This window comes from Elgaria multicarinata, chromosome 18, assembly GCF_023053635.1.
Source record: "Elgaria multicarinata webbii isolate HBS135686 ecotype San Diego chromosome 18, rElgMul1.1.pri, whole genome shotgun sequence".
Lineage (NCBI taxonomy): Eukaryota > Metazoa > Chordata > Lepidosauria > Squamata > Anguidae > Elgaria > Elgaria multicarinata.
In genome coordinates, this window is record NC_086188.1 from 17,074,850 (window position 1) to 17,097,159 (window position 22,310).

Here is a 22,310-nt window from a genome sequence, read left to right on the forward strand (position 1 = left end):
AGGCACAGACCACCTTCCGCCAAGCAGTACCTCGTCATGGCCCAACATGCCTAGAAGCACCGTGGTAATAGTCTTCCGAACGGCAGCATCCACTTTAGCACCAGCGCCCTGAGTTACAAACCGGAGGGCTTGCAGCATGGTGTCCCTGAAAAGCAGCAACAAGTACAAGCGAGTCAGGAACTGTCACCTCCTCCCCAAAAGAGAAAGCTATCGAGACGAACTGGACCCAGTCCTACCGCGATGCAGACTCCGAAAGATGATTGAGAAGCCAGCAAATCTGGCCTCTGGGCACAACCTATCAGGGACTTCTCCAGCACAAGCTCCGTCCTCTGAATCACTTCCTGATAGGTTGTGCCCCACGTGAGTTTGGGGCGGCAGGGTTCAGAGGAGAGAAGAGACGACATTGGGGATTTTCCACAGGCACCAAAACGTCTTGGATCAGAGGGGTGCTGATCCAAATCAAGAGGTAACGACTTAATCTGGTGATATGTGAACTGCCTAATTGATCCGGAACTTTGAAGCCGTCCAGAAGTCATGAAGGAAGCAGCAGCCGCCTCCATTTTAGCTGCCATCTTTGTTTCAAAGAAAGCAGAGAAGGGACATGACCTCCTCGCACCCCGAATTGGCAGAAGGGAGGAGGAACAAAGGTCTAATCCCTGAAAAACTGCTGGGGTAGGAGGGAGGCATTTTGATTCTCACAAACATGTCCCCCAACCAACCAATTTGTCTCAGCGCTAGCTGGGACCACTGGATTAGAAAACTAAGCAGCCTTCCTGCACCTGACTACTCTAATCCAATTTACATGGGGGAAGGGAGTATTTTTTTGGGGGGGGGGCGAAAACCAGTGCTTTAGATAGCAGTGGGATGGCCTCCTTGCTCAGTACAGGCAGGACAAAACTGGGACGGAACTCTTCTCCATAGACGTTCCCGGAGTGCCTAGACATCCTGCCTCAAAGTTGTTTGGAGGAGTTGCCCCAACACAAGACGTCCTCCTCCCCTGACTGAGAAACAGCATCCTTTTCAGGAGAAGATGCTAAGAAACCCAGAATGTGTCCCCGCCCACCACCACTTCAGCTGCCACGTCCTCCTTCCGCAACGGCTGTGTCACTTGCCTGACGCCAGAATCTTCGCTGGTGCGGATGCCGTTCAGCAATTCCGTAAAGAGCGGGTCGACTTTGGCATGGATGGCTATCAGCTTCCCCAGAGCATCCGCTGCCTTCAGGCGGACCACGCGGTTGGGGTCTTGCAACGCTTTGGTGAAGGTGGTCTGCAGCTGAGGCAGGAATGGCTTCAAGGCAATGCCCACCTGCCAAGATTGGGGGGGGGGGGGGAAAACACCTAGGAGAGCCCGCAGGGCAAGAGCACATGGCTCTAAGAGCGCAATTCATGCAGCACCTCATCAAAATCCCTCGTCTGATTCAAAAGAAAAAGAATTCCCCAGCAGAATGAAGAACTGTTAAGCACTGGGGCTCTTCTTTGAATCCGAAGATCACCAGCAGTATTGTTTTAAAAGGGGGGGGGGGGTCAAAACGGGGGAGGAAATTAAAAATGTTTAAAAAAAAATGGCATCCATAGCTGCTACGGAGCACCAAAAGGGTCAAAATTACCTTGTTTGCAAATTAATTTTTACCCTTTCGGTGCTCCGTAGCAGCTCTGAATGCCATTTCTTTTTTTGGGGGGGGGGCATTGAATTTCAGGGGGTGGTGGGACCACAAGTTGCCCACCCCTGTTTTAAAAGGTAAGATCCTAGCCCTCATGCTGTTGGAGGCAACTGGGAGATACCACCTGGCCAAACTTTTCTACTCCCAGTCACTGGAGGACAACAAAGAGGGAGAAGAACCATTGTCCTGATCGCCACTGGTGAGTAAACCTCTTCTGCAGGTGATCAGGCCCGGAAACATTATTAAACAAAACCGGTTCCTCTTCTACAGGCCACAAATGACTACCTTGAGCGTGTTATGGGAAAGCAGGCCTGTAACTTCCGCTGACTCATTGGCAGGCCTCATTTATGGGGGCAGCCCCTAAAAGTTCTGGAACCACAGGCCCATTGTGATTAACAGACCGGAGGGGGGGGGAATGTGTAACTTTTAGGCATGACTCTTTAAACAGTCAACCCAAATTGACTTCTGAAGGTTAGAGCAGTAGGACAGTGGAACCCATGACGTAGGGAGGTGGTGGGCTCTCCCACCCTAGGGGCCTTCAAGAAGCAGCCGGACATCCGTCTGTCAGGGATGCTTTAGGGTGGATTCCTGCATTGAGCAGGGGGTTGGACTCGATGGCCTTGTAGGCCCCTTCCAGCTCTGCTATTCGATGGTTCTAATTCCCAAATGATTTTAAACACGTGGCAACAGGGCTTGCATTCGGAGAAGGTTCAGGACTCCACCCACCCACCCACCCCAGCACCCCTGAACTTACCTTGGCCAGGAGAAGGCTTAACGTTTCGAGCAGCGCCACCTTGACGTTCCAGCTGAACCTGTCTCCCAAGATACGGATGAGGGGCCCAGTGATGCTCACAACAGAAGGTTTCAGGGCTTCCGCGGAGGTCAGCCTGATCATAAGGCCCAAAGCCTTCGCCGCCTCCTCCTTCTGCTCCGAGCTGCCCGTCAGGACTCCCTCCCGCAGCACGGGCAGGATGGACGTCACCCCCTGTGCAAAAGGAATCAAAGCAGAGCTGTTAAAACCCCAGAGGGGACCTGGACGTGCCCCAGAGTTCCCATCCGTTCGGCCAGCAGGCGAGGAAGCCGCCAAAAGCGCAGAAGAAGTTGCTGTTTTTTATGGAGATCTCTCATCTACGTTTGTCTTCCTGAGCACAAAAGCCAGTGTGGGGCAGCAGTCAGGAGGTCCCATTAGGACTGAGGAGACCTGGATTCAAAACCCCACTCGGCCATGAAGCTCATTGCTACCTCTCAGTGTAACCTACCTTACAGGGTTGTTGTGAGGACAAAAAGGAGGGAGAAGGGTCATTGTAACCAGAAAAGAAATGTCTAAGAACTGTAAAAATAAAAACTGGAACAAAGAAGAGACAGCTGCACCAACGCCTTGTTCCTGATGCGTTCAGAGAAATTTAGTTTCTCCTAAAATTTCCAAAAGTCTGCTTAAGACTGTCTCTCTTTTGACTCATCCAAGGAAGGAACTACGTACGTCGCCTTTAGCCCTTGGAGGAGAAGCAGGGTCTAAGTGTAGCGAATGCATTTTTGAAAGTAAATTTGCTTTCAGATGCCAGGAGCCTCTAGTCAGCTGATAAACCAGGATTTGTCTTTTCAGGGAAGCCCACAGCCCAGCTTCTCTTCGCATTCTCTCGGGAGGAAAAGGCTGGGGCGGAGCGATCAACCCAGTCTGTGGTTTTTAAGCCATCAGTAAAGACCTTTTCGGTTCCAAGGTGAGTGGGTTTTTTTTAATGCTATTTGATTTTAATAGTGCCACTGAATCAGCTGTTTTATCTATATAGTTTTAATTGATCGAAAACTTCATTGTGCTTTTATATTTATTTTAAATATTCCTAAGCCACGTCTTTCAGGTTAAATACTCTCCCAAGGCAGCTTACATTAAAAATAAATAAAAATAAGAACGTAGGAAGTTCCCTTATACTAAGGCCTTAGCTAGACCTAAAGTTTATCCCGGGATCATCCTGGGATTGTCCTTGCCTGCTCCTGGGATATCTGGGATGTGTCAGAACAGGGATGACCCTGGGACGATCCTGGGATAAACCTTAGGTCTAGCTAAGGCCTAAGTCCATTGCTCCAACTAGCCCGGTATTGTCGACACTGACAAGGGTTTCAGGCAAGAGGCCTTCTAACCCTACCTGGCGATGCCAGGAATCGAACCTGGGGGAAGGTCTGGTGTGCTCTGAACACCTGGAGCCTCCCTCTAGCACAGTGGTTCTCAACCTTCCTAATGCCGCGACCCTTTAATACAGTTCCTCATGTTGTAGTGACCCCCAACCATAAAATTATTTTCGTTCTTCTCTACACGATCCATTGTCATGGGATGGTTTGCTAATGAAAATAATACATAACAATAGCTTTAATAATGCAAAAGATGATACATGACATAGTTCAGTCAATACAGTTTCCTAAGGCCATCGGAAATATGTGTTTTCCGATGGTCTTAGGCGACCCCTGTGAAAGGGTCATTCGGCCCCCAAAGGGGTCCCGACCCACAGGTTGAGAACCGCTGCTCTAGCAGGTGAAGGCCTCCAACAGAGCCTGCCTGGCACACGCTGGCAAAACAGCCATGCATGGCTCCCTACAGCGGCACGGTCAACTTCGGGGCACACGTAAGCTAGAAAAGGAAACCCCACAAGAGATGCCCCCCAAAAAGCCAAAAGCAAAAAGGTAAAGAAAAAAAAGGATGTTTTTTAATGTGACCTTTTCTTTTCTTTTTTAATGTAAGGGGTATCACCAACTTCATAACCCACCCACCCCTGTCTCCTACGCTCATAGGAGCATACGAGTCCGGGGGTGGTTATGAAGTCGACGATACCCCTTACACTGTAACAAATTACCCTAAGGGTCCAAAACACGACGGATTTGGTTTATCACATTAAAAAACATCCTTTTTCCTACCGCTTTGCCTTTGGATTGCTTTGGCATCTACATGTTAGGTAGCCCAGGCACGTCCGCAAAGCTCCAGCGCCCCAGGGCGCGTCCCCGGCGGTTACCTTCTTCGGAATGCAGAATCCCGGCACGTGCTCCCCGCCAGCGTCATTCCCGACCATGCGAATATCCCGGTGAAGGTCCTCAATGAGCGCCAGCTGGTTGCCGGCATCTAATTTCTGAGGAAGGAAATAAGAAATCCTCAGCGTGAAAACCTCTAACTGCAAGGTTCAAGAGCGCCTGCGACGTTTACCCGGCGAGCGATCACACACACACACACCCTCCTCCAAGCTCTTGGGTTCTTTAACACAGGTTTGCCCAACCTGACATCCTCAAGGTGTGCTGCAATGCAGCACCCAGCATGCTGGGAGTTGTAGTGCCACACATCTGGAGGGCATCAGGTTGGAGAAGGCTGTTCTGACACCTCTTCATCCCCCAATGGACATTACTTTCTGGAGCAGTCGAGAGGCCCCAGCAGAGGACTCCACAAAGCTGGGAAGTCTGTACCCTGGCAGCAAAGATAAAATAGTTATCGCCAGACTCCGAGCAGGCTTCACGTTAAGTTTGCAGTCCTCATGGTCCAGGTTATTGAAAGAACGTATTCTCCCTGATGAGCCTGCCCGTGCTTTGAGATCTTCTGGAGAAGCCCTTCTTTCAGTCCCGCCATCTTCACAGGCGCGCTTGGTGAGAACATGGGAGAGGGCCTTCTCGGTGGCTGCTCCGGTGCTCTGGAACTCTCTTCCCGGGGAAGCTAGGCTGGCTCCCTCCTTGATGGGCTTTCGGAAGCAGGCTAAAACTTTTTTGTTCCAGCAGGCCTTTGGAGAATAATCCGGCCCTCCATCTATGTTAATGTCTTATAATTCTGTTGTGTATTTTTTAATTGTTTATGGTTTTGTTTCCCTCCCCCCTCCCCACATATATTTTAAACTTTGTAAGGCCGCCTTGAGGCCCAGCATTGGGCAAAAGGCAGGATACAAATAAATATAATAATAATAATAATAATGGTGACAGTGCCCTTGGCAAAGATAACTTGAGACGTCTCCTGGTCGAGGAGAGCCAAGATTTAAGTTTGCAAGCCTCCTTCCACGGCTTGCCAGGGAATCGAAGCGCTGCCCGAGAGCAAGGAAGCCCACCCAGGTAGCTGCGGGGTGCAAAAAGTATTTTGTCATCTTCAGTCGACAGCAGGAAACTACTTGACATGTGGCATTTTTCTCTTTTGTCTTTTCAGTATTTTATCCGTGGGACTATAATAAAAACACAGCTTTTAAAAGAGAGAGGGAAAAAACTCGACTTTGCAAACAACGGGAGCGCAGAGCTAATCAGCTGAAAATCGCAGCTCTGGGCCATGCCTGCTGGGGATGATGGGAACTGCAGTCCAACACACTTGAAGGGTGCCGGGTTGCGAAGGCCAAACTAACCACTTAACCAATTCAGGGCAGAACCTTATGTATGTTTAGACAGAAAAAAAGGTTCTACAACTCTCAGCATTTCACCCGATTAAGTTCCGGCGACTCCAAGCAAAAAAAAGTCCTACAACTCCCAGCATGCCCCATGCTGGGAGTTGTAGGACTTTTTAAAAAAAATCAGTCTTAACAAGCCCAGAATCGCACCTTCAGCCTTTCACCGTCTTCCCACCACCTCGCTGGGCCGCGTCTCCCTCTCAGAAACAACCCCCCCCCAAACCCTACCTTGGTGATGGCGTTGAGGGCGTCCCAGCTTTCGTTGAGAACCACGGCGTTGGTGTCGTTGAAGAGCCGGATCAAGCCCGAGACCAGGTTGCGCAGGTGGCCCGTGTAGTCCGCCTTGGTCTTGGAGCAGTAGATGTTGAGGATGACGGCCGCCGCCTGCCGCAGCCCCACCTCAGGGCTGCGGGTCGCGTCCAGCAGATCTTCAATGATGATCCTCTGCCCGGCCTCGTCTTCCACAGACAAGATGACGACCTGGCAGTTCAGCATCTCCTGGAAAAGTCACAGCAGGGTTCTTGTTCGCGGTCGGCTTTGACCCATAACCGCAACTGTGGAGCCCTCCCCAGGCTGGTCTAGGCCTGGGATCCCTTCACGTTGCATCCAGATCTTGCACTAGGAGCCAAACCCAAGTAGGCCTCTTCCTTCCTTCCAGTTTAACAAGTCCCCCTAATGGTGGCCATCCTCTGTGTGAGCACTCTTCAAATATTTGAAAGGTTGTCACACAGAGGAGGGCCAGGATCTCTTCTCGATCCTCCCAGAGTGCAGGACACGGAATAACGGGCTCAAGTTATAGGAAGCCAGATTCCAGCTGGACATCAGGAAAAACTTCCTGACTGTTAGAGGAGTACGACAATACAACCAGTTACCTAGGGAGGTTGTGGGCTCTCCCACCCTAGAGGCCTTCAAGAGACAGCTGGACAGCCATCTGTCAGGGATGCTTTAAGGTGGATTTCTGCATTGAGCAGGGGGTTGGACTCGATGGCCTTGTAGGCCCCTTCCAACTCTGCTATTCTATGATTCCTGTTTTTGACCTTACCATCCAATATTCAGAAGTACACTTCGTCTGTATATGGAGAGTCCATTGGCCATCATGGTGAATAGATGTTGATATTTATTATTTATTTCAAACATTTCTTTGCTGCCTTTTAGAAGGTTCTATGATCTGTTCCATGGATAATTTAAGACCAAAAGGCAGAGGTGGAGCGATGTGTACAGAGATCAAAAACATGCTATCCGCTGTCTGGATACTGTAGATGGTCAACTGTCTGGATTCCATCAGGCCTACCTGTACCTGCCCCCCTTTCCTATCCCCACACCATCTTTCCCTTGCAAGCTGCAGCTTCTCACCTGTCAGGCGGCCCTCTGGGCAAGTGATGAGGTCACCTCTCATTTGCTGCTCAGTGTCACCTTGAGACGCTGATTTCGCTTGGCTGGATCTGCTCCCCAAGGGATTTTGCTTGGAAAACAGCACCAGCCAGTTGGAGAGCAGAGCAACGGAGTCCTTCTGTGCTCCTTCCCCTGCTGGGAGGTGGTTTCACTTACCCAATGGGTGGGTGGGGTGTCCAACAGCCAAGACAGAAGCCGTGCTTTGTGAAATGCTTCAGGGGCGGCCTAGCTCCTCCCCAAGCCCAGGGGACACCCTACAACCGAGCTGATGATGCCAGGTGTTGCTGTCATCATGATACAGGGGGACCCCATCCTGACGATGCTGACTACCTTTATGCCAGGAGTCCCCAACATGGCTGGGCTCACCCAAGACGACAAGCCAGAGTATGGGTTAAGCGTGGGTTGTTGTGTTGTGCAAACCCAACTGTGCTAATAAACCATGGTTTGTTAACCATGAACAACCCACAAAGAGAGGCTATGGTTTATTGCTGGGTTGTGAACTATGGATTGTTCATGGTTAACAAGTTAGGGTTTGTCAGTTCAGCTCGGGTTGCCTAATATAACCCAGAATTCTACAACAACCTACACTCAACCCGCACTGTGTCCTACTGTGTGAACCAGGTCGACGTCTCACACAGCTTCAGACAGGGGGAGCTACAGACAAGAAATGATGCCGAGAGGGGATAAAGTCTACATTCCTCAGTTCAATGTTTGGCCACAAGCCTGGCGTTTCAGGGTCTTTCCTGCAGGCTAGTCATCCTCTGCCAACGGCCTTACCTGCTGCTCTTCACCTGTCCCAAGCTTCTCCTTTAGCGCAGACATCATGGCAGGCAAGATGACGCCAAGGTGCCGAGTGAGAGCATCGCCAGCCACAGAGGAGAGGAAAGCCAGGACTCTGGTGTTCACAGGCGGGGAAATAAGCTGCAGGGAGCAAAGGGGGCGAGGGGAGGGGGGGAGAGAGGTTTGTTATTCTTTTGAAAGAATCTAGATCAACAGCATAGGCTAGAGCTGGGCAGGAAGTAGATCTCCAGGTGTTTTGGACTTCAACTCCCAGAAGCCCCTGCCAGAATGGCCAATAGTCAGGAATGCTGGGAGTTCAAACCCCAAACATCTGGAGATGCACTTTCTGCCCTCCCCTTGGCATAGACCGTGTACTGAGAACTGTTTCTGTTAACCGTATAAAATCCCTAGTTTGAAATGGGATCCATTTAAGAAGAGCCCTGCTGCAAGAAAGACCGAGGGGACAGGAGCAGGCCGAGGAAACATCGGGGCCTGCTCCTGTTGGACTCTTCCCCCCCCCCCCACAGGGCAAACTGCCATCTTGGTCCTGTGGGGAAGAAGAAGGACCGAGGGGACAGGAGCAGGCCGAGGAAACATCGGGGCCTGCTCCTGTTGGACTCTTCCCCCCCCCCCCACAGGGCAAACTGCCATATTGGTCCTGTGGGGAAGAAGAAAGACCGAGGGGACAGGAGCAGGCCGAGGAAACATCGGGGCCTGCTCCTGTTGGACTCTCCCCCCACCCCCACAGGGCAAACTGCCATCTTGGTCCTGTGGGGAAGAAGAAGGACCGAGGGGACAGGAGCAGGCCGAGGAAACATCGGGGCCTGCTCCTGTTGGACTCTTCCCCCCCCCCCCCCACAGGGCAAACTGCCATCTTGGCCCTGTGGGGAAGAAGAAAGAGCAAGGGGACAGGAGCAGGCAGAAGAAACATCATGGTCTGCTCCTGTTGGACTCTCTCTCTCCTCCCTCCCTCCCTCCCTCCTGAACTCCTTTTCCTTGTGTGTCATGTCTTTATTAGACTGTAAGCCTGAGGGCAGGGACTGTCTTTTTTGCGAAGTGTAAGCCGCTCCGAGAGCCTTTTTTGGCTGAGGAGCGGGGTATAAATATGATAAATAAATAAATAAATAAATAAATGAGGCCAAAGGGCTGTTTAGTCCAGCGTGCCGATTCCACAGTGGCCAACCAGGTCCCTATGGGTAGCCCATAAGCAAGGCACGCGTGGCTGGCAGTAGCACCTTCCTAGTGCTCAAGAACAGCGCACACACGACAAAGCAGCCAGCGGGGATCCGGCCTGCCGCCAAATGACAGTCTCCTCTGCAGGCCCTGCTGGAGCATCGTTGGAAGGGAAGGTACAGAGAAGAGGGGAAACCAACCCGCGTCGGCTTTCCGGCGCGTTCACCTGTCTGGTGCAGGTATATTCACAGATCTTCCTGTTCACACTTGACAGGTTGAGACGTTCACTTGAAAGTCACTTTATTTGTTTATTTATTTATTTAGAATATTTATATACCGCTCCCCATTGAAAAATTTCGGAGCAGTGTACAAGATAAAATGAAAATAAAAACAGAATAAAAAGGTTAAAACAAAATCTAAAAGAAGCAAAAACAGATTCAAGGCTGCATATTAAGGAAAGGCTTCTTGGAATAAAGATGTTTTCAGGAGGCGCCGAAAGGAGTACAAGGTTGGCGCCTGCCTGACCTCCAGAGGCAGGGAATTCCACAGGAGGGGGGCCACCACGCTGAAGGCTCTTCCCCTGGTGGATTCCAATCGGAGGATGGATCTAGGTGGAACCACCAGGAGCAGGCCCTCGGATGACCTCAGTGACCGGGCAGGTTGGTAAGGGAGAAGGCGCTCTCTCGGGTATCCTGGTACCAAGATGTGATGTGCATATAGAAGCATTAAGATGCAGGCCACCAAGACCGAGCCAATAGATATGAGAGAGAGAGAGAGAGAGAGAGAGAGAGAGAGAGAAAGAGAGAGAGAGAGAGAGAGAAAGAGAGAGAGAGAGAGAGAGCACGAAGGACAGACCTCCAGAGGTTTCAGAAAACAGTCCACCGACATACCTTTGGCACCAAGTAAGGCAACACCACCCGGCTCTTCACAGCCATCACTTGCTTCAGGCCGTCCAAAGCAAACTCTGAGGTCTCTTCGCATTCCTGGAGGGACAAACAGAGCGCTGTAGGAGCCTGCTTTTCACTGAGTCAGACCCTTGGTCCATCTGGCCCTGTGATGTCAGCACTGGCTGGCAGCAACGGTTCTCCAGGGTTTCAGGCGGGATTTCTCCCAGCCCTACCTAGAGATGACGGGAATCGAACCTGGGGCCTTCTGCGTGCGAAGCCGGTGCCCTGTCACTGAGCTACAGAAACCAGGGCGCTAAACAAACCCATCACACGGCCAGCTGACCTGTGTGTGTTAACGGCCGAGAGGCTGCAAGCGACCAACGGCCTCGCCGCTTCCTCCCTCCTTGGACACGCCCCACAGGGAAGTCATCAGGACACAAGAACTGCCTCCCTGGGTCAGAGCAAGCTTCATCTAAGGCAGCCCCCTGAGATGTAGCGGGACTTCAACTCCCAGTAGCCCCAGCCAGGTCAGGGATGAGGAGAATTGGTAGTCCAGCGCCATCTGGTGGGCCACAGGGTCCCTACCGCCAATCCAAGCCCAGCAGAAAAAACCAGATGCCTCTATCAGGCAGCAGGCAACCAGCCAGATGCATTTGGAAGCCCCAAAGGCAGGGCCCCCATCACGCTCAGCCCTCCGCGAAGATCTCCTGCCCCCCCAAACACGGTTCTTTCTCCCTTGCTGCTCCCCTTTTGACTCTTCCCCACACACACACACCCCAGAACGCCTCCATGTTCCTCCTCAAAACCCACCTTCTCTCTGAAACCTTTGGCTTAAGCCCCTAGGTCCCCCGTCCTATTTTGATTCAGCCTGTATCTAAGCCTAAACATGTCCACCTGGGCCAACTGCAAATCCCTTCCTCTTCTTACCGCTGCCACCATTTCCCTCCTCTGTGTCAGGTTTTAAACTTGCAAGCTCATTGGGGCAGGGACCTTTCCTGTTGTACTTTGAAAAAAACCTCAAGAGTCCCTCTTCCGAGGGAGGTTTGGAGAACGGCAACAAAGGCGAGGGCCTTTTCGCTGGTGGCTCCCTGATTCTGGACCATTCTCCCTAGTCAGGCTTGCCTGATGCCAATGCTGCATTCTTCTCAGCTCCTGGGCAAGGCTTTGCTGTACTCCCAAGCATCTGAAGGCAGATGATGGCCTTGTTACGCATTCTTCTGGCGATTACGGTTCTTTTGATGTTTTTAGTTGTCTTGGGGATTTTAATTAATTTTTTTTTAGCGGTTTTATATTTTGGGTGTTTTTAATACTTTTTTTGTAAGAGGCTGCAGGTCTTCTTTAATATCTAAAGAATATCCGTATCTACCTATCTGGACCCTGAGGCCACCATGTGAGGCCTCACCCCACCCAATGAGGCAAGGCAGGTGGCAAAAAGAGAAGAGGACCGTTCCATAACGCTGGGCATTCAGAGGTATGCTATCTCTGTTTGTGGAGGCTCCACTTAGCTACCGTGGCTAAATAGCCATGGATGGGTCCTTGGGTGAAAGAACATTGATCTAACACATCCTCCGTGGGGGCTGCCATGAAGTCCTTTTCAGGGTCCCACCCCACCCCCCCAACCCCCGGAGGCTGCTGTGGCACGTCCTCCTGGCCTCTTATTGGCTTCCTGCAAATCCAGCCCTCCTGAAATGCCTTTCGCCACTGCAGAGAAACCGCACAGAGCTGTCCTGCAACGAGGCTCCAGAAACCGTTGGACCCGGCAACGTCTCAAGCGCGCTCACCAGCTGCTTCAACAAGAAAGGCAGGATGTCTTCCAGAGCCTGGTACCCGATGGTGGAGTGCAGCTGTTCGAAGGTTTTGGCCGCCGCTTCTCGGACTTCTTCCAGAGGGTCGCAGAGCGCTTTCCTCACGGTTGGCACCAGCGACTCGGAGAAACACAGCACCTGGAAAGGGAGACAGAGATCACTGCAGGGAGGCGGCTCTGCAGCGGCCGGGAGGAAAAAGGGCAGAGGGCGAAACGGAACGCTCTTTTCCTTCGTCACAGAATACTCAAGAGAGACGTGTTCCTGTAATCCATTGCAGGAATCATAGAATCATAGAATAGCAGAGTTGGAAGGGGCCTACAAGGCCATCGAGTCCAACCCCCTGCTCAATGCAGGAATCCACCCTAAAGCATCCCTGACAGATGGTTGTCCAGCTGCCTCTTGAAGGCCTCTAGTGTGGGAGAGCCCACAACCTCCCTAGGTCACTGATTCCATTGTCGCACTGCTCTAACAGTCAGGAAGTTTTTCCTGATGTCCAGCTGGAATCTGGCTTCCTTTAACTTGAGCCCGTTATTCCGTGTCCTGCACTCTGGGAGGATCGAGAAGAGATCCTGGCCCTCCTCTGTGTGACAGCCCCTGTGCGCCCTACAACATCTGGACCGTTTGTGTGCACTGAGCTGGAAGGGGTTTGGGGAGCCCATCTTGGCTGAAAAGCAGAAACGTGCTTCTCGTGGCTGGACGGTTTGGCCACTGTGTGAACAGATGCTGGACTAGATGGACCCTTGGTCTGATCCAGCATCAGGGCTCTTCTGACGTCAGTGCTGTATATTTCACTTGAAAGAAGTATTCATTCAACTGCAGATTAAGGGAGGGGCAGCTTCTGAGCGCTGACATCTTTGCCATCCGACAGCCCCCTTCTCACACTAAGTCCAGCCTTTCAATAACAAATGGCAGGCAAATCTTCTGCACACGGCACGGAAGAAAACTGTGGAACTCACTACCACAGGATGTGGTGATGACCAGGGCTGGGCAGAGGGGGGGGGGGGGCAGTGGGGCCAGTTGGCATGGGCCTATGATTTTGAGGGGGCCTACTCCGAGTCCCCCTGGGCAAAGTTGCTTGGTTTTTCTGCTGTCAATGATGAATTTGCCCAAAGAAAAGCGCATAAAGCATTTCTGAATGTGAAGAAGTGATGTCTTATATACATCTTGAATAAAAGTGCTTTTTTTATAAAACGTTGAGCGGTAAAGCAGCAGTTTCTGCAGCTGAAACTCTCTCCACGGCCTGAGTTTGATCCCAGCGGAAGCTGGTTTCAGGCAGCCGGCTCGGGTTGACTCTGCCTTCCATCCTCCCGAGGTCGGAAAAATGAGTGCCCAGCTAGCTGGGGGAAAGGGAATAACGGCCGGGGAAGGCAACGGCAAACCACCCCGCTATAAGGCCTGCCAAGAAAACGTCAGCGAACGCTGGCGTCCCTCCAAGAGTCAGCAATGACTCAGTGCTTGCACGAGAGGTTCCTTTCCTACGTATTAAAAAATTAAATGATTAAAAAATACTTAATGAGCAGTTTGAAATGGGGCCTACATGGCCACCAATTTGGACGGCTTTAAAAAGAGGGTTGGACAAATTCCTGGAGGAGAAGACAATTATCCATGGCTACTAGACCTAATGTCTAAGTGCAGCCTCCAGTATCAGAGGCAGTAAGCCTATATGCATCAGTTGCTGGGGAACATGGGCGGGAGGATACTGTTGCACCATGTCCTACTTGGGGGTTGACAGTCGGTTGGCCACTGTGTGAACAGAGTGCTGGACTGGATGGACCCTCGGTCTGACCCAGCAAGGCTCTCCTGATGTTCTTAAATTTCACAGCACCTTTATCTTGCTAGATTTATCACTCCTGTGCTTATGAAGTAGGGCACTATGATCCCCACTTTACAGATGGGAACTGTGAAGCACCGTCGGTTGGCTACCCGTGTCTCCTTTCAGTGCCCCGCCATCTGCCTAGGCCCAGTTAGCACGTATGATGAAACCACCGGGAAACGTGCTCTCAAGAGGACTCGGGGCTGAGCGATTACAGCTGGGCTTGGTGGGGAAGTACAACTCCCAAGTCCCTTCGAGGGGGCGGGGGCTTGATGGGTGTTGGCCTGGGATTGGCTAGTAGGAATTGGCCCTGAATTGCCAGGATTAGGATGATAAAAGGTATGATGAGAGACAGCTTCCTTGTCTGCCTTCCTCGAGCATCAAGTGGTGCTGAACTGGTGTGGAACCTGGCTGAGGTCCTGTCCTGGGAGACCCTTACGTCAGTAATGTATAGGGTAGGCCAGATAGTGTTTTATTGTATCAAAGGTTCTCTGCATTAAGAACATAAGAGCCAGGCTGGATCAGACTGAGGGTCCATCTAGTCCAGCACCATGTCCTCACAGTGGCCAACCAGCTGTCAGGGAGGGACCAACAAAGCGGGACATGGTGCAACAGCACCCTCCTACCCATGTTCCCCAGCAACTGGTGCATATAGGCTTACGGCCTAAGATACTGGAGGCAGCCCATAGCCAACAGGGCTAGTAGCCCTTGATAGCCTTCTCCTCCAGGAATTCGTCCAACCCTCTTTTAAAACCATGCAAATTGGTGGCCATCACCACATCCTGTGGCAGTGAGTTCCACAGTTCAACTCTGCGCCGTGTGAAGAAGATTTGCCTGCCATTTGTTATTGAAAGGATGGGCTTAGTGGGAGAGGGGGCTGTCGGATGGTAAAGATGTCAGCGCTCAGAAGCTGCCCCTCCATTAATCTACAGTTCCTCCAGGAATTTGGTTGCGGCTTTTTTTTTGGAAGAGCCCAACTTCTAGCAGGGCGGCTGGATGGCAACAAGCGGAGAGAAGGCAGCGTACAAAGCCCAGAACCCCTTTGAGAAGATGCTGCCGTCCAGGGCCAGGTACTAATTTAAAACAACGGCGTTCAGCCAGAGGTTTTCTGGAACAACGCCGCCATGAAGAGGCCCAACGCACCCGTCGGTTCTCCGGTGAGTGCTGCTGTGGTTTTAGCGACTTACCGCATCCCTGCTGGTGGATTTCATGATCTCGCTCAGGCCGATGCAGACGCCTTGCCTCTTGTCGCTCTTCTCGGACCTCAGCCCTTCTTCCAAAATGGGGATGATTTCCGGGAGAATCTTCTCCCCCAGCTTTCGGACGAGGTCCCCCAACGTCCGCGCCGCGATCTGTCACCAAAAGACTGAGGTGAGTCAATCTGAACGGATCCAGCCTAGACGTCTTCAAAGCAGCAAAATATCCCAACGGCGAATTCCCCCCACTGTTATTTCTAGCCTGTTACTAACGCCCACAAGTGTTTTACAAACCATCTCTCTGCCCCAAGGAGCCTACAATCCAAGATTCAACACAGAAAAGGAAAATGGAAGTGAGGGTAAAGAGGTGAGAGACCTCCCTTTAAGAAAAGATAAGAGCTTCTGTTTATACATGTGTAGAGCCTATGTATGATCTGGGGGTGGGGAGTTACGTTTGCCTCCACCCGCCTTCCCCACGCGCCTGACCTGCTTCCGGGCCCACTAGATAGCTACTTTGGAATACAGAACAAAATGACCATCAAGTCCAACAATTAAAAACTCTGTATTTTAATCTTATATCAATTTTGCTGCGTGGTTTTTATCCTGGTTGTGCTTTTTATACTGTATTTTGTATTTGTGCTTTTAACCTGTTGGTTGTTTTGTTATGGTTTAAATTTTTGTGAACCGCCCAGAGAGCTTCGGCTATTGGGCGGTATAAAAATGTAATAAAATAAATAAATAAATAAACAGGCTTAGTGCTAAACTACACAATCTCTACTCCTGCTTCCTATTTTGAGAGGCAAAGGGCCGGGCCAACATACGGCAGACGCCATGCCCACGTCTCAACAGGAAGTCCAACACACAAGCCGCAGGCCTCCGCGATCTCAGCCCTAACCCCCTACGTAAGTAGCTTCCCTTGAAAGCGCAGAGTCCGGAGCGCCACAAAACAAGTGCAACCAGGAAGCATGTGCACCAACCGTATGCATTCAACTAACCGTGCTAAAGAGGCATTTGAGGCATTTGCTGTGAACCGAGAAAATAACCTTTTCCTTGGGCCCGTTGACGTGATCTCTAACGCTAGGATAACCCTCCACAAAGTCATTTTAATCTCCACAAATTCATTTTAACCTCTCTCTTTGTTGCTACATTCGAGAAGCAGGCTCTGATACCCTGCCAAAACCAGGTGGACTCACAGCCTTAAACCTGCTTCCTTTTCATCTGTGGGGTACAGGATTAGTGCAGAGTCAGACCTGCCTCCTGAGTTAGGAACACGGTGATTTCTCAACAACCCAAGAACTCCGGAACTCCAGAGCGTTAGCTTTAGCTGATACGCCAGCTGCGCCCCTTCCTAGAGTCGGAAGACCTAAAGATGGTCGTGCACGCGCTGGGAACTTCGAGGTTCGGCTTCTGCAATGCGCTTTACATAGGGCTACCTGCGTGCCTAGTCCGGAAACGTCAACTAGTTCAAAGTATGGCAGCCGGGTTGGTCACCAGTACACCTAGGGGGGACATTATACCAGATTTAAAATCTCTTCACTGGCTACCAATTAGTTTCCGGGCGAAGTACAAAGCGTTGGTTATCACCTTTAAAGCCCTACATGGTTTGGGTCCAGGTAAAAACTTTTCAGTTTTACTTTCCAGCTAAAAACTTTTCTTTTTCCTAAAGCTTTTAAAACTTGATTTTGCTCTGACTTTTATACTGCCTGTTTGGTGCATTATCTTCCCCTCCTTATTGTTTTATTTGATTTTATTAGAATGTAAGCCTATGCAGCAGGGCCTTGCTATTTCTTGTTTTACTCTGTACAGCACCATGTACATTGCTGCTATATAAATAAATAAATAAATAAATAAATGAATAATAATAATAATAATAATAATAATAATAATAATAATAATACCTGCGGGATCGCCTTCTCCCCTACAATCCGCCCTGCACACTCAGGTCCTCTGGGAAGAATCTACTTCAGTCAGCAAAGACTAGGCTGACAACCATTACCCAGAGGACCTTCTCTTCTGCGGCTCCCAGACTGTGGAATGGCCTGCCGGAGGAGACTCGTCAGCTTGACAGTCTTTTATCATTTAAGAAAGCTATAAAGACTGATCTCTACCGGCAGGCCTATCCAGTGGAATTTTAGGATGCTTTTAGTATGCTTTTAGGAAGTTTTAAAAATGTATACTATGTTTTTAATCAGTATTTTATGTATTTTATACTTGCGGTTGTTCCCCGCCTCGATCAAAATGGAGAGGCGGGTAAGAAATAATAATAATAATAATAATAAGAAGAAGAAGAAGAAGAAGAAGAAGAAGAAGAAGAAGAAGAAGAAGAAGACGACGACGACTGGAGGAGGAGTTCTCAAGTCAACCGAATCCGAGACCACCATGACTGAAATCATGGCTGGCTGAACACTTAACTGTTCTCTTGTCTGAGCAAGTGCTGGCCAAGAAGCCCAGCAGGAGGCCGAAAAGGGTCGGCAAAATCTCACGGAGAGTGCGAGGCGTGTTCGAAACCACAATTTTCCAAACGTGCAAGGACGCCTGGCGGACGGCCAGCTGGGTGTCCGAGCGGCCCATGTACAGCCCCGCCAACACTCTGTTCCTCCGTTCCACTCCAAGCGCGTTAATGATGGCCTGGGGGGGGGGGGGGGAAATGAATAAAATTAGGTTAAGGAAATCACAGAGAAAGCAATTACTGTGTTTTTCACCAGGAAGAGACGCGCTCCTGTTTCTAAGGGGCAAACGAGGCAAGACATTCATTGGAGACGTGTGATCAGCTCGGTACGTTTGTTCCCCAACAGGGCAAACGGTGGCTTTGGGAGGAGGGATTTACACTTCCCCTAGTGACATGGTCCAGATCCGATTCCGGGGACACCACTGCTTTTTTTTAAGAAAGAAGAAATTAAGGAAACAGGAAAGCCGATCACAGATCTCCAACCTAGTTTGGGCCTGACGGTTCACTACCCAGTTATCTGCTTCCACCCAAACTGAAAACAGCAGCCTGGAGGCAAGACAACAATTCACCTTGTTGGACTGGGCTGTTCCAAAGTTGTCGTCCTCGGAGGCCGTCTCTGTGGTCATTTTCCCGGTGACTCCAGAAATATGGAAGAGGAGGTCTCCAAGCAGCTGAACTGAGCTGTACCTGTCCAAATGGAAAAAGGCAAGCAGGGGTGGGTGGGTGGAAGCGAAGGCCTTCTCTGGTCTCTCTCCAGCAGGCACTACTGGGGAGGTATCGTGCTCTTGACCAGAGAGGTTCCTTTTATCTATTCTGGCTTACAGCCATTGATAGACCTTCTCTTTCCATGAATTGGTACAATCCTTTCTAAAAAAAGTTGTCTATGCTAGCAGACATCCCTCCCTCTGTCGCAAAAATAGCTAACTGCTGCACAGCATGTGCCTACCTCTCAAGGGAGGTAGCTAGGTATTTATACACTATCTTCTCTGGTGCTGCATATGTAGGCACCAGCTAACAGGAAACTTCTAGCTGAAAAGAAAGTACATAGAAATACGTTTTCTTGGCAAGCACCTACAGTACTCATTGTTCCTTGGAGAACATTCACTAGATTTTGGTTATGTCAAGAATGGCTGCTCTTAGCCATTTTGCAATATTTCTTTAGCAACTCAGCATGGCAACTTACTTTGATTCAGAGCTGGGCTCTTTTCCAACACCTCCTCTGAGAGAGAAGCCCTGCTCTCTCTCCTTGCGCAGTTTAGAGGCAACCAAAAAAGAGGTGCTAAACCTAGCGGGACAGTGTGATATAGCGGCTAGAGAGAGTTGGACTGGGACTTGGGAGATCTGGGTTCGAGTCCCCGCTCGGCCATGGAAGCTCACTGTCTCTCAGCCTAACCTACCTCACAGGGTTGTTATGAGGATAAAATGGATAGATGGTTGATAGCTAAACATCGTAAGGGATGGCAAAGGGCTTCATATTGATAACTGGTATCAAAGGGTTTGGCAGATTGTCCTTCTAGAGAAGCTGACGGCAAAAGATGAGGAAAGTCCGAGGACAGCGAAGTGAAGATAAATTTGAGGGGGTATGGAGGAAATGAATTAACAATATGAATAAGAAGACGGCAGAACACCCCCATTGGCATATATAGAACTATGGAAAACATAGGTGAGATTTAGTTCCGGAGGGACATAATTCAATTCAATTCATTTAAATTAAATCGATTTGAACGGAATTTCAATGGAATTAAACTAAATCAATCAATGTTAAACATCCTATATCCAAGCTTGAATAAATGAATAAGAAAGTACATATATTTGATTGAACGCCGAATGTCCATAGGTGATGGATTGTTTGACCCCTTGTAACCGGAACTATGAAACAATTAAAATTATTTTTAAAAAGGATGAGGATAAAATGGGGAGGGGGAGGAGGAGGAGGATCGTGTGGGATGTAAATTGATCCACCCAGATTGAAAGACCAGGCTTACCTGATTCGCCAAAGGTCATCAAAGAGACCTTGCTCCAGCTGTGGCAAGAGTAGCATAATGGCGGTCTCGGCGTACATACTTATAATTCTCTGTCCGGCGCGGAGGGCCGTGTCCCGCACAAACTCATTCTCGTCTGCCAGTGCCTGAGTAAGAGGACATATAGGAAGCTGACTTCAATTGCGTCAGACTCTCGGTCCGTCTAGCCCAGCATTGTCGACACTGACTGGCAGCCGTGGCTTTAAAGGGATTCAGGCAGCAGTTTTCCCAACCGTACCTGGAGATGTTGGGGAGCAAACCTGGTACCTTCTGCAAGCCCAGCAGGGGCTCCATCAAAGAATCATAGAATAGCAGAGTTGGAAGGGGCCTACAAGGCCATCGAGTCCAACCCCCTGCTCAATGCAGGAATCCACCTTAAAGCATCCCTGACAGATGCTTGTCCAGCTGCCTCTTGAAGGCCTCTAGGGTGGGAGAGCCCACCACCTCCCTAGTTGATGGAGCAGACAGACTTGTCGAAGCATTGCTTACAACACAGAGCTTTAGACATGACATAGGAAGCCCCCTCCCCAAACAGTCTGGAAGTTCTCTTCCTCACAGCTTGGAAACATGTTTCGTGCAGCCGTCAGGGACCGCAGCTCCAGGGACCGCATCCGGCCTGCCAGGTGCCAGTCAGCTATGGGCCACGTTAAGATACAAATCGCCATTGTGGCGATTTGTATCTTAACGTTTGATGTAGTGGCTAAAGGACTGGGTGGTGAACGGTGTACAGTGTTGCCGGGGAGGCACAGCGCTGGGACTCTGCAGGGGTGAAACGCTGGCTAGAATTGGTTTGTGGATAGAGAATCATAGAAGAGTGGAGCTGGAAGGGGCCTACAAGGCCATCGAGTCCAACCCCCTGCTCAATGCAGGAATCCACCCTAAAGCATCCCCGACAGATGGTTGTCCAGCTGCCTCTTGAAGGCCTCCAGTGTGGGAGAGCCCACAACCTCCCTAGGTCATTGGTTCCATTGTCATACCGCTCTAACAATCAGGAAGTTTTTCCTGATGTCCAGCCGGAATCTGGCTTCCTGTCACTTGAGCCCCTTATTCCGTGTATGGACCGACGCAGCTGCCTTCCCAACTGGACTGTCATGATGAGCGCCCGCACTTCAAAACTTACCACTGCACCGCTGATGGTGACCGTCCCTGGTTTGAAGCTCGCCTCTGCCCTGAACTCACTACACCAGGCAGTCTTACGGAACCTGCTCTCAGGCTCAAGCCCCCTCCCCCCCAAGGCAGGGGTCGCAACTCAAAGGGAGTTCCCAGGAGGTCCCAGGTTCAATCTCTGGCATCTACCGTTGGCAAATAATGACCTGGTTCAGCTCACTGTGTCGTGCAAACCCAGGCAGCAGGACTTGTATGAGGGTTGTCTGTGGGTTAAACAAATAACCCATGGCTTGTTTTAGGGTTGTCTAACTTTCAAACAACCTCAAACACACCCGGCCGCCTGGGTTCGCATGACACAAGCCACGACAGCCCGTGGGTAAATTAAGCGCCGGTGGACTGTCCCACTGACCAGCTCAATGGAAAGACTTATTTCTGCCTGAGATGTTGGAAGCCATCTCCAATCAGCATAAACCAGCAGAAGTGCTTCAAATGCTCAGGAAAGCATTATTACGAATGCGAAGTATTATTATAGGCACAAAAGAAATCCCCCCCCACCCTACCACGAAAGAGGTTGAGCCCAGCTGGGCTGTCAAGAGTGCAGGTGCAACACCCAATAACCTCTCTCTTCCTGTGGCTGAACACAAGCCTCCGCTCCTATTGGAAAGGGTCGAACCCCTGCCCTGAAAGTCCTACCTTAAGGATGCAAGGTATGATGGGCCCAACGTAAGGTGTGAACTTTTCGCCAAAGGTGATGGGCAGGTAGTTGAACATCATGATATAGCCGTCCCGCACGTGGGGCGCAATGTCCACTTTGCTTGCCGTGGCAACGATTTCTGGCATCAGTTTCTCAAGCTTTTCTACTCCCAAACCTGCCATGACTTCAGCCAGGCCTGGAAAAGAACAAGGGATCTTGTGTTTATTATTACTATTGCTATTATATTTATATCCCACCATGTTCCCCTCTTGCAAGGAGCCCAAGGTACCTTATATGATCCTCCTCTACCCTCACAACAACCCTGTGAAGTAGGCTAGGCTGAGAGTCAGTAACTGGCCCCCAAAGTCACCCAGTGAGCTTCACGGCCAAGTAGGGGCCAGAATCCAGATCTCCCGACTCCCAGTCCAACACTCTAACCCGGAGCTTTCCAAACTTTTCAGGTTGGTGACACACTTTTTAGACATGCATCATTTCGCGACACAGCAATTCAGTTTTACTAGCAAACCGGAGATTAAACTAACCCCTTATAAGAGATACGGACACACACATAAATTGTAATACATTCGCGCGACACACCTACACACTGCAGCCGATACACTAACGTGTCGCGACACAGTTTGGAAAGCTCTGCTCTAACCACTACACCACACTGGCCCTCAACCCGTACACCGCGTGGGCTCTTAGCATCACGATTAGGGCTGCTTGTATTCCATAAAAGTGTAGAAAATCTGCAGAATCTGGTACTGAGTTCAGAGATATCAGTTTCCTGACCACCTTTCCACTTTCGTTATTTAAAAAAAGAGAAATCAAGTCCTTAGCCGTTATGGTTGTGAAAATATGCTTGAATTGGCGTGGGCAATGTCTGGTAAAATCTGGAACCAAAGAGATGGAGGATAAGATTTTGGGTGACTGAAGGA

At 50.3% G+C, this 22,310-nt stretch overlaps 1 protein-coding gene across 2 annotated transcripts in view; it reads right to left on the reverse strand.

The window, feature by feature from the left end:
* Window positions 1-22,310, reverse strand: part of GCN1 (GCN1 activator of EIF2AK4) — a 102,985-nt gene that overhangs the window by 8,169 nt on the left and 72,506 nt on the right. For both annotated transcript variants that reach the window (XM_063144199.1, XM_063144198.1), the window contains exons 41-53: window positions 21,372-21,568; window positions 19,536-19,678; window positions 18,120-18,237; window positions 17,514-17,729; window positions 15,093-15,257; window positions 12,069-12,230; window positions 10,291-10,383; window positions 8,225-8,368; window positions 6,284-6,553; window positions 4,661-4,774; window positions 2,416-2,646; window positions 1,113-1,306; window positions 31-145 (exon numbers count right to left, since the gene is read on the reverse strand). In XM_063144199.1, coding sequence (XP_063000269.1) covers window positions 31-145; window positions 1,113-1,306; window positions 2,416-2,646; window positions 4,661-4,774; window positions 6,284-6,553; window positions 8,225-8,368; window positions 10,291-10,383; window positions 12,069-12,230; window positions 15,093-15,257; window positions 17,514-17,729; window positions 18,120-18,237; window positions 19,536-19,678; window positions 21,372-21,568 — 2,162 coding nt within the window. The remainder of the gene's footprint in view (window positions 1-30; window positions 146-1,112; window positions 1,307-2,415; window positions 2,647-4,660; window positions 4,775-6,283; window positions 6,554-8,224; window positions 8,369-10,290; window positions 10,384-12,068; window positions 12,231-15,092; window positions 15,258-17,513; window positions 17,730-18,119; window positions 18,238-19,535; window positions 19,679-21,371; window positions 21,569-22,310) is intronic.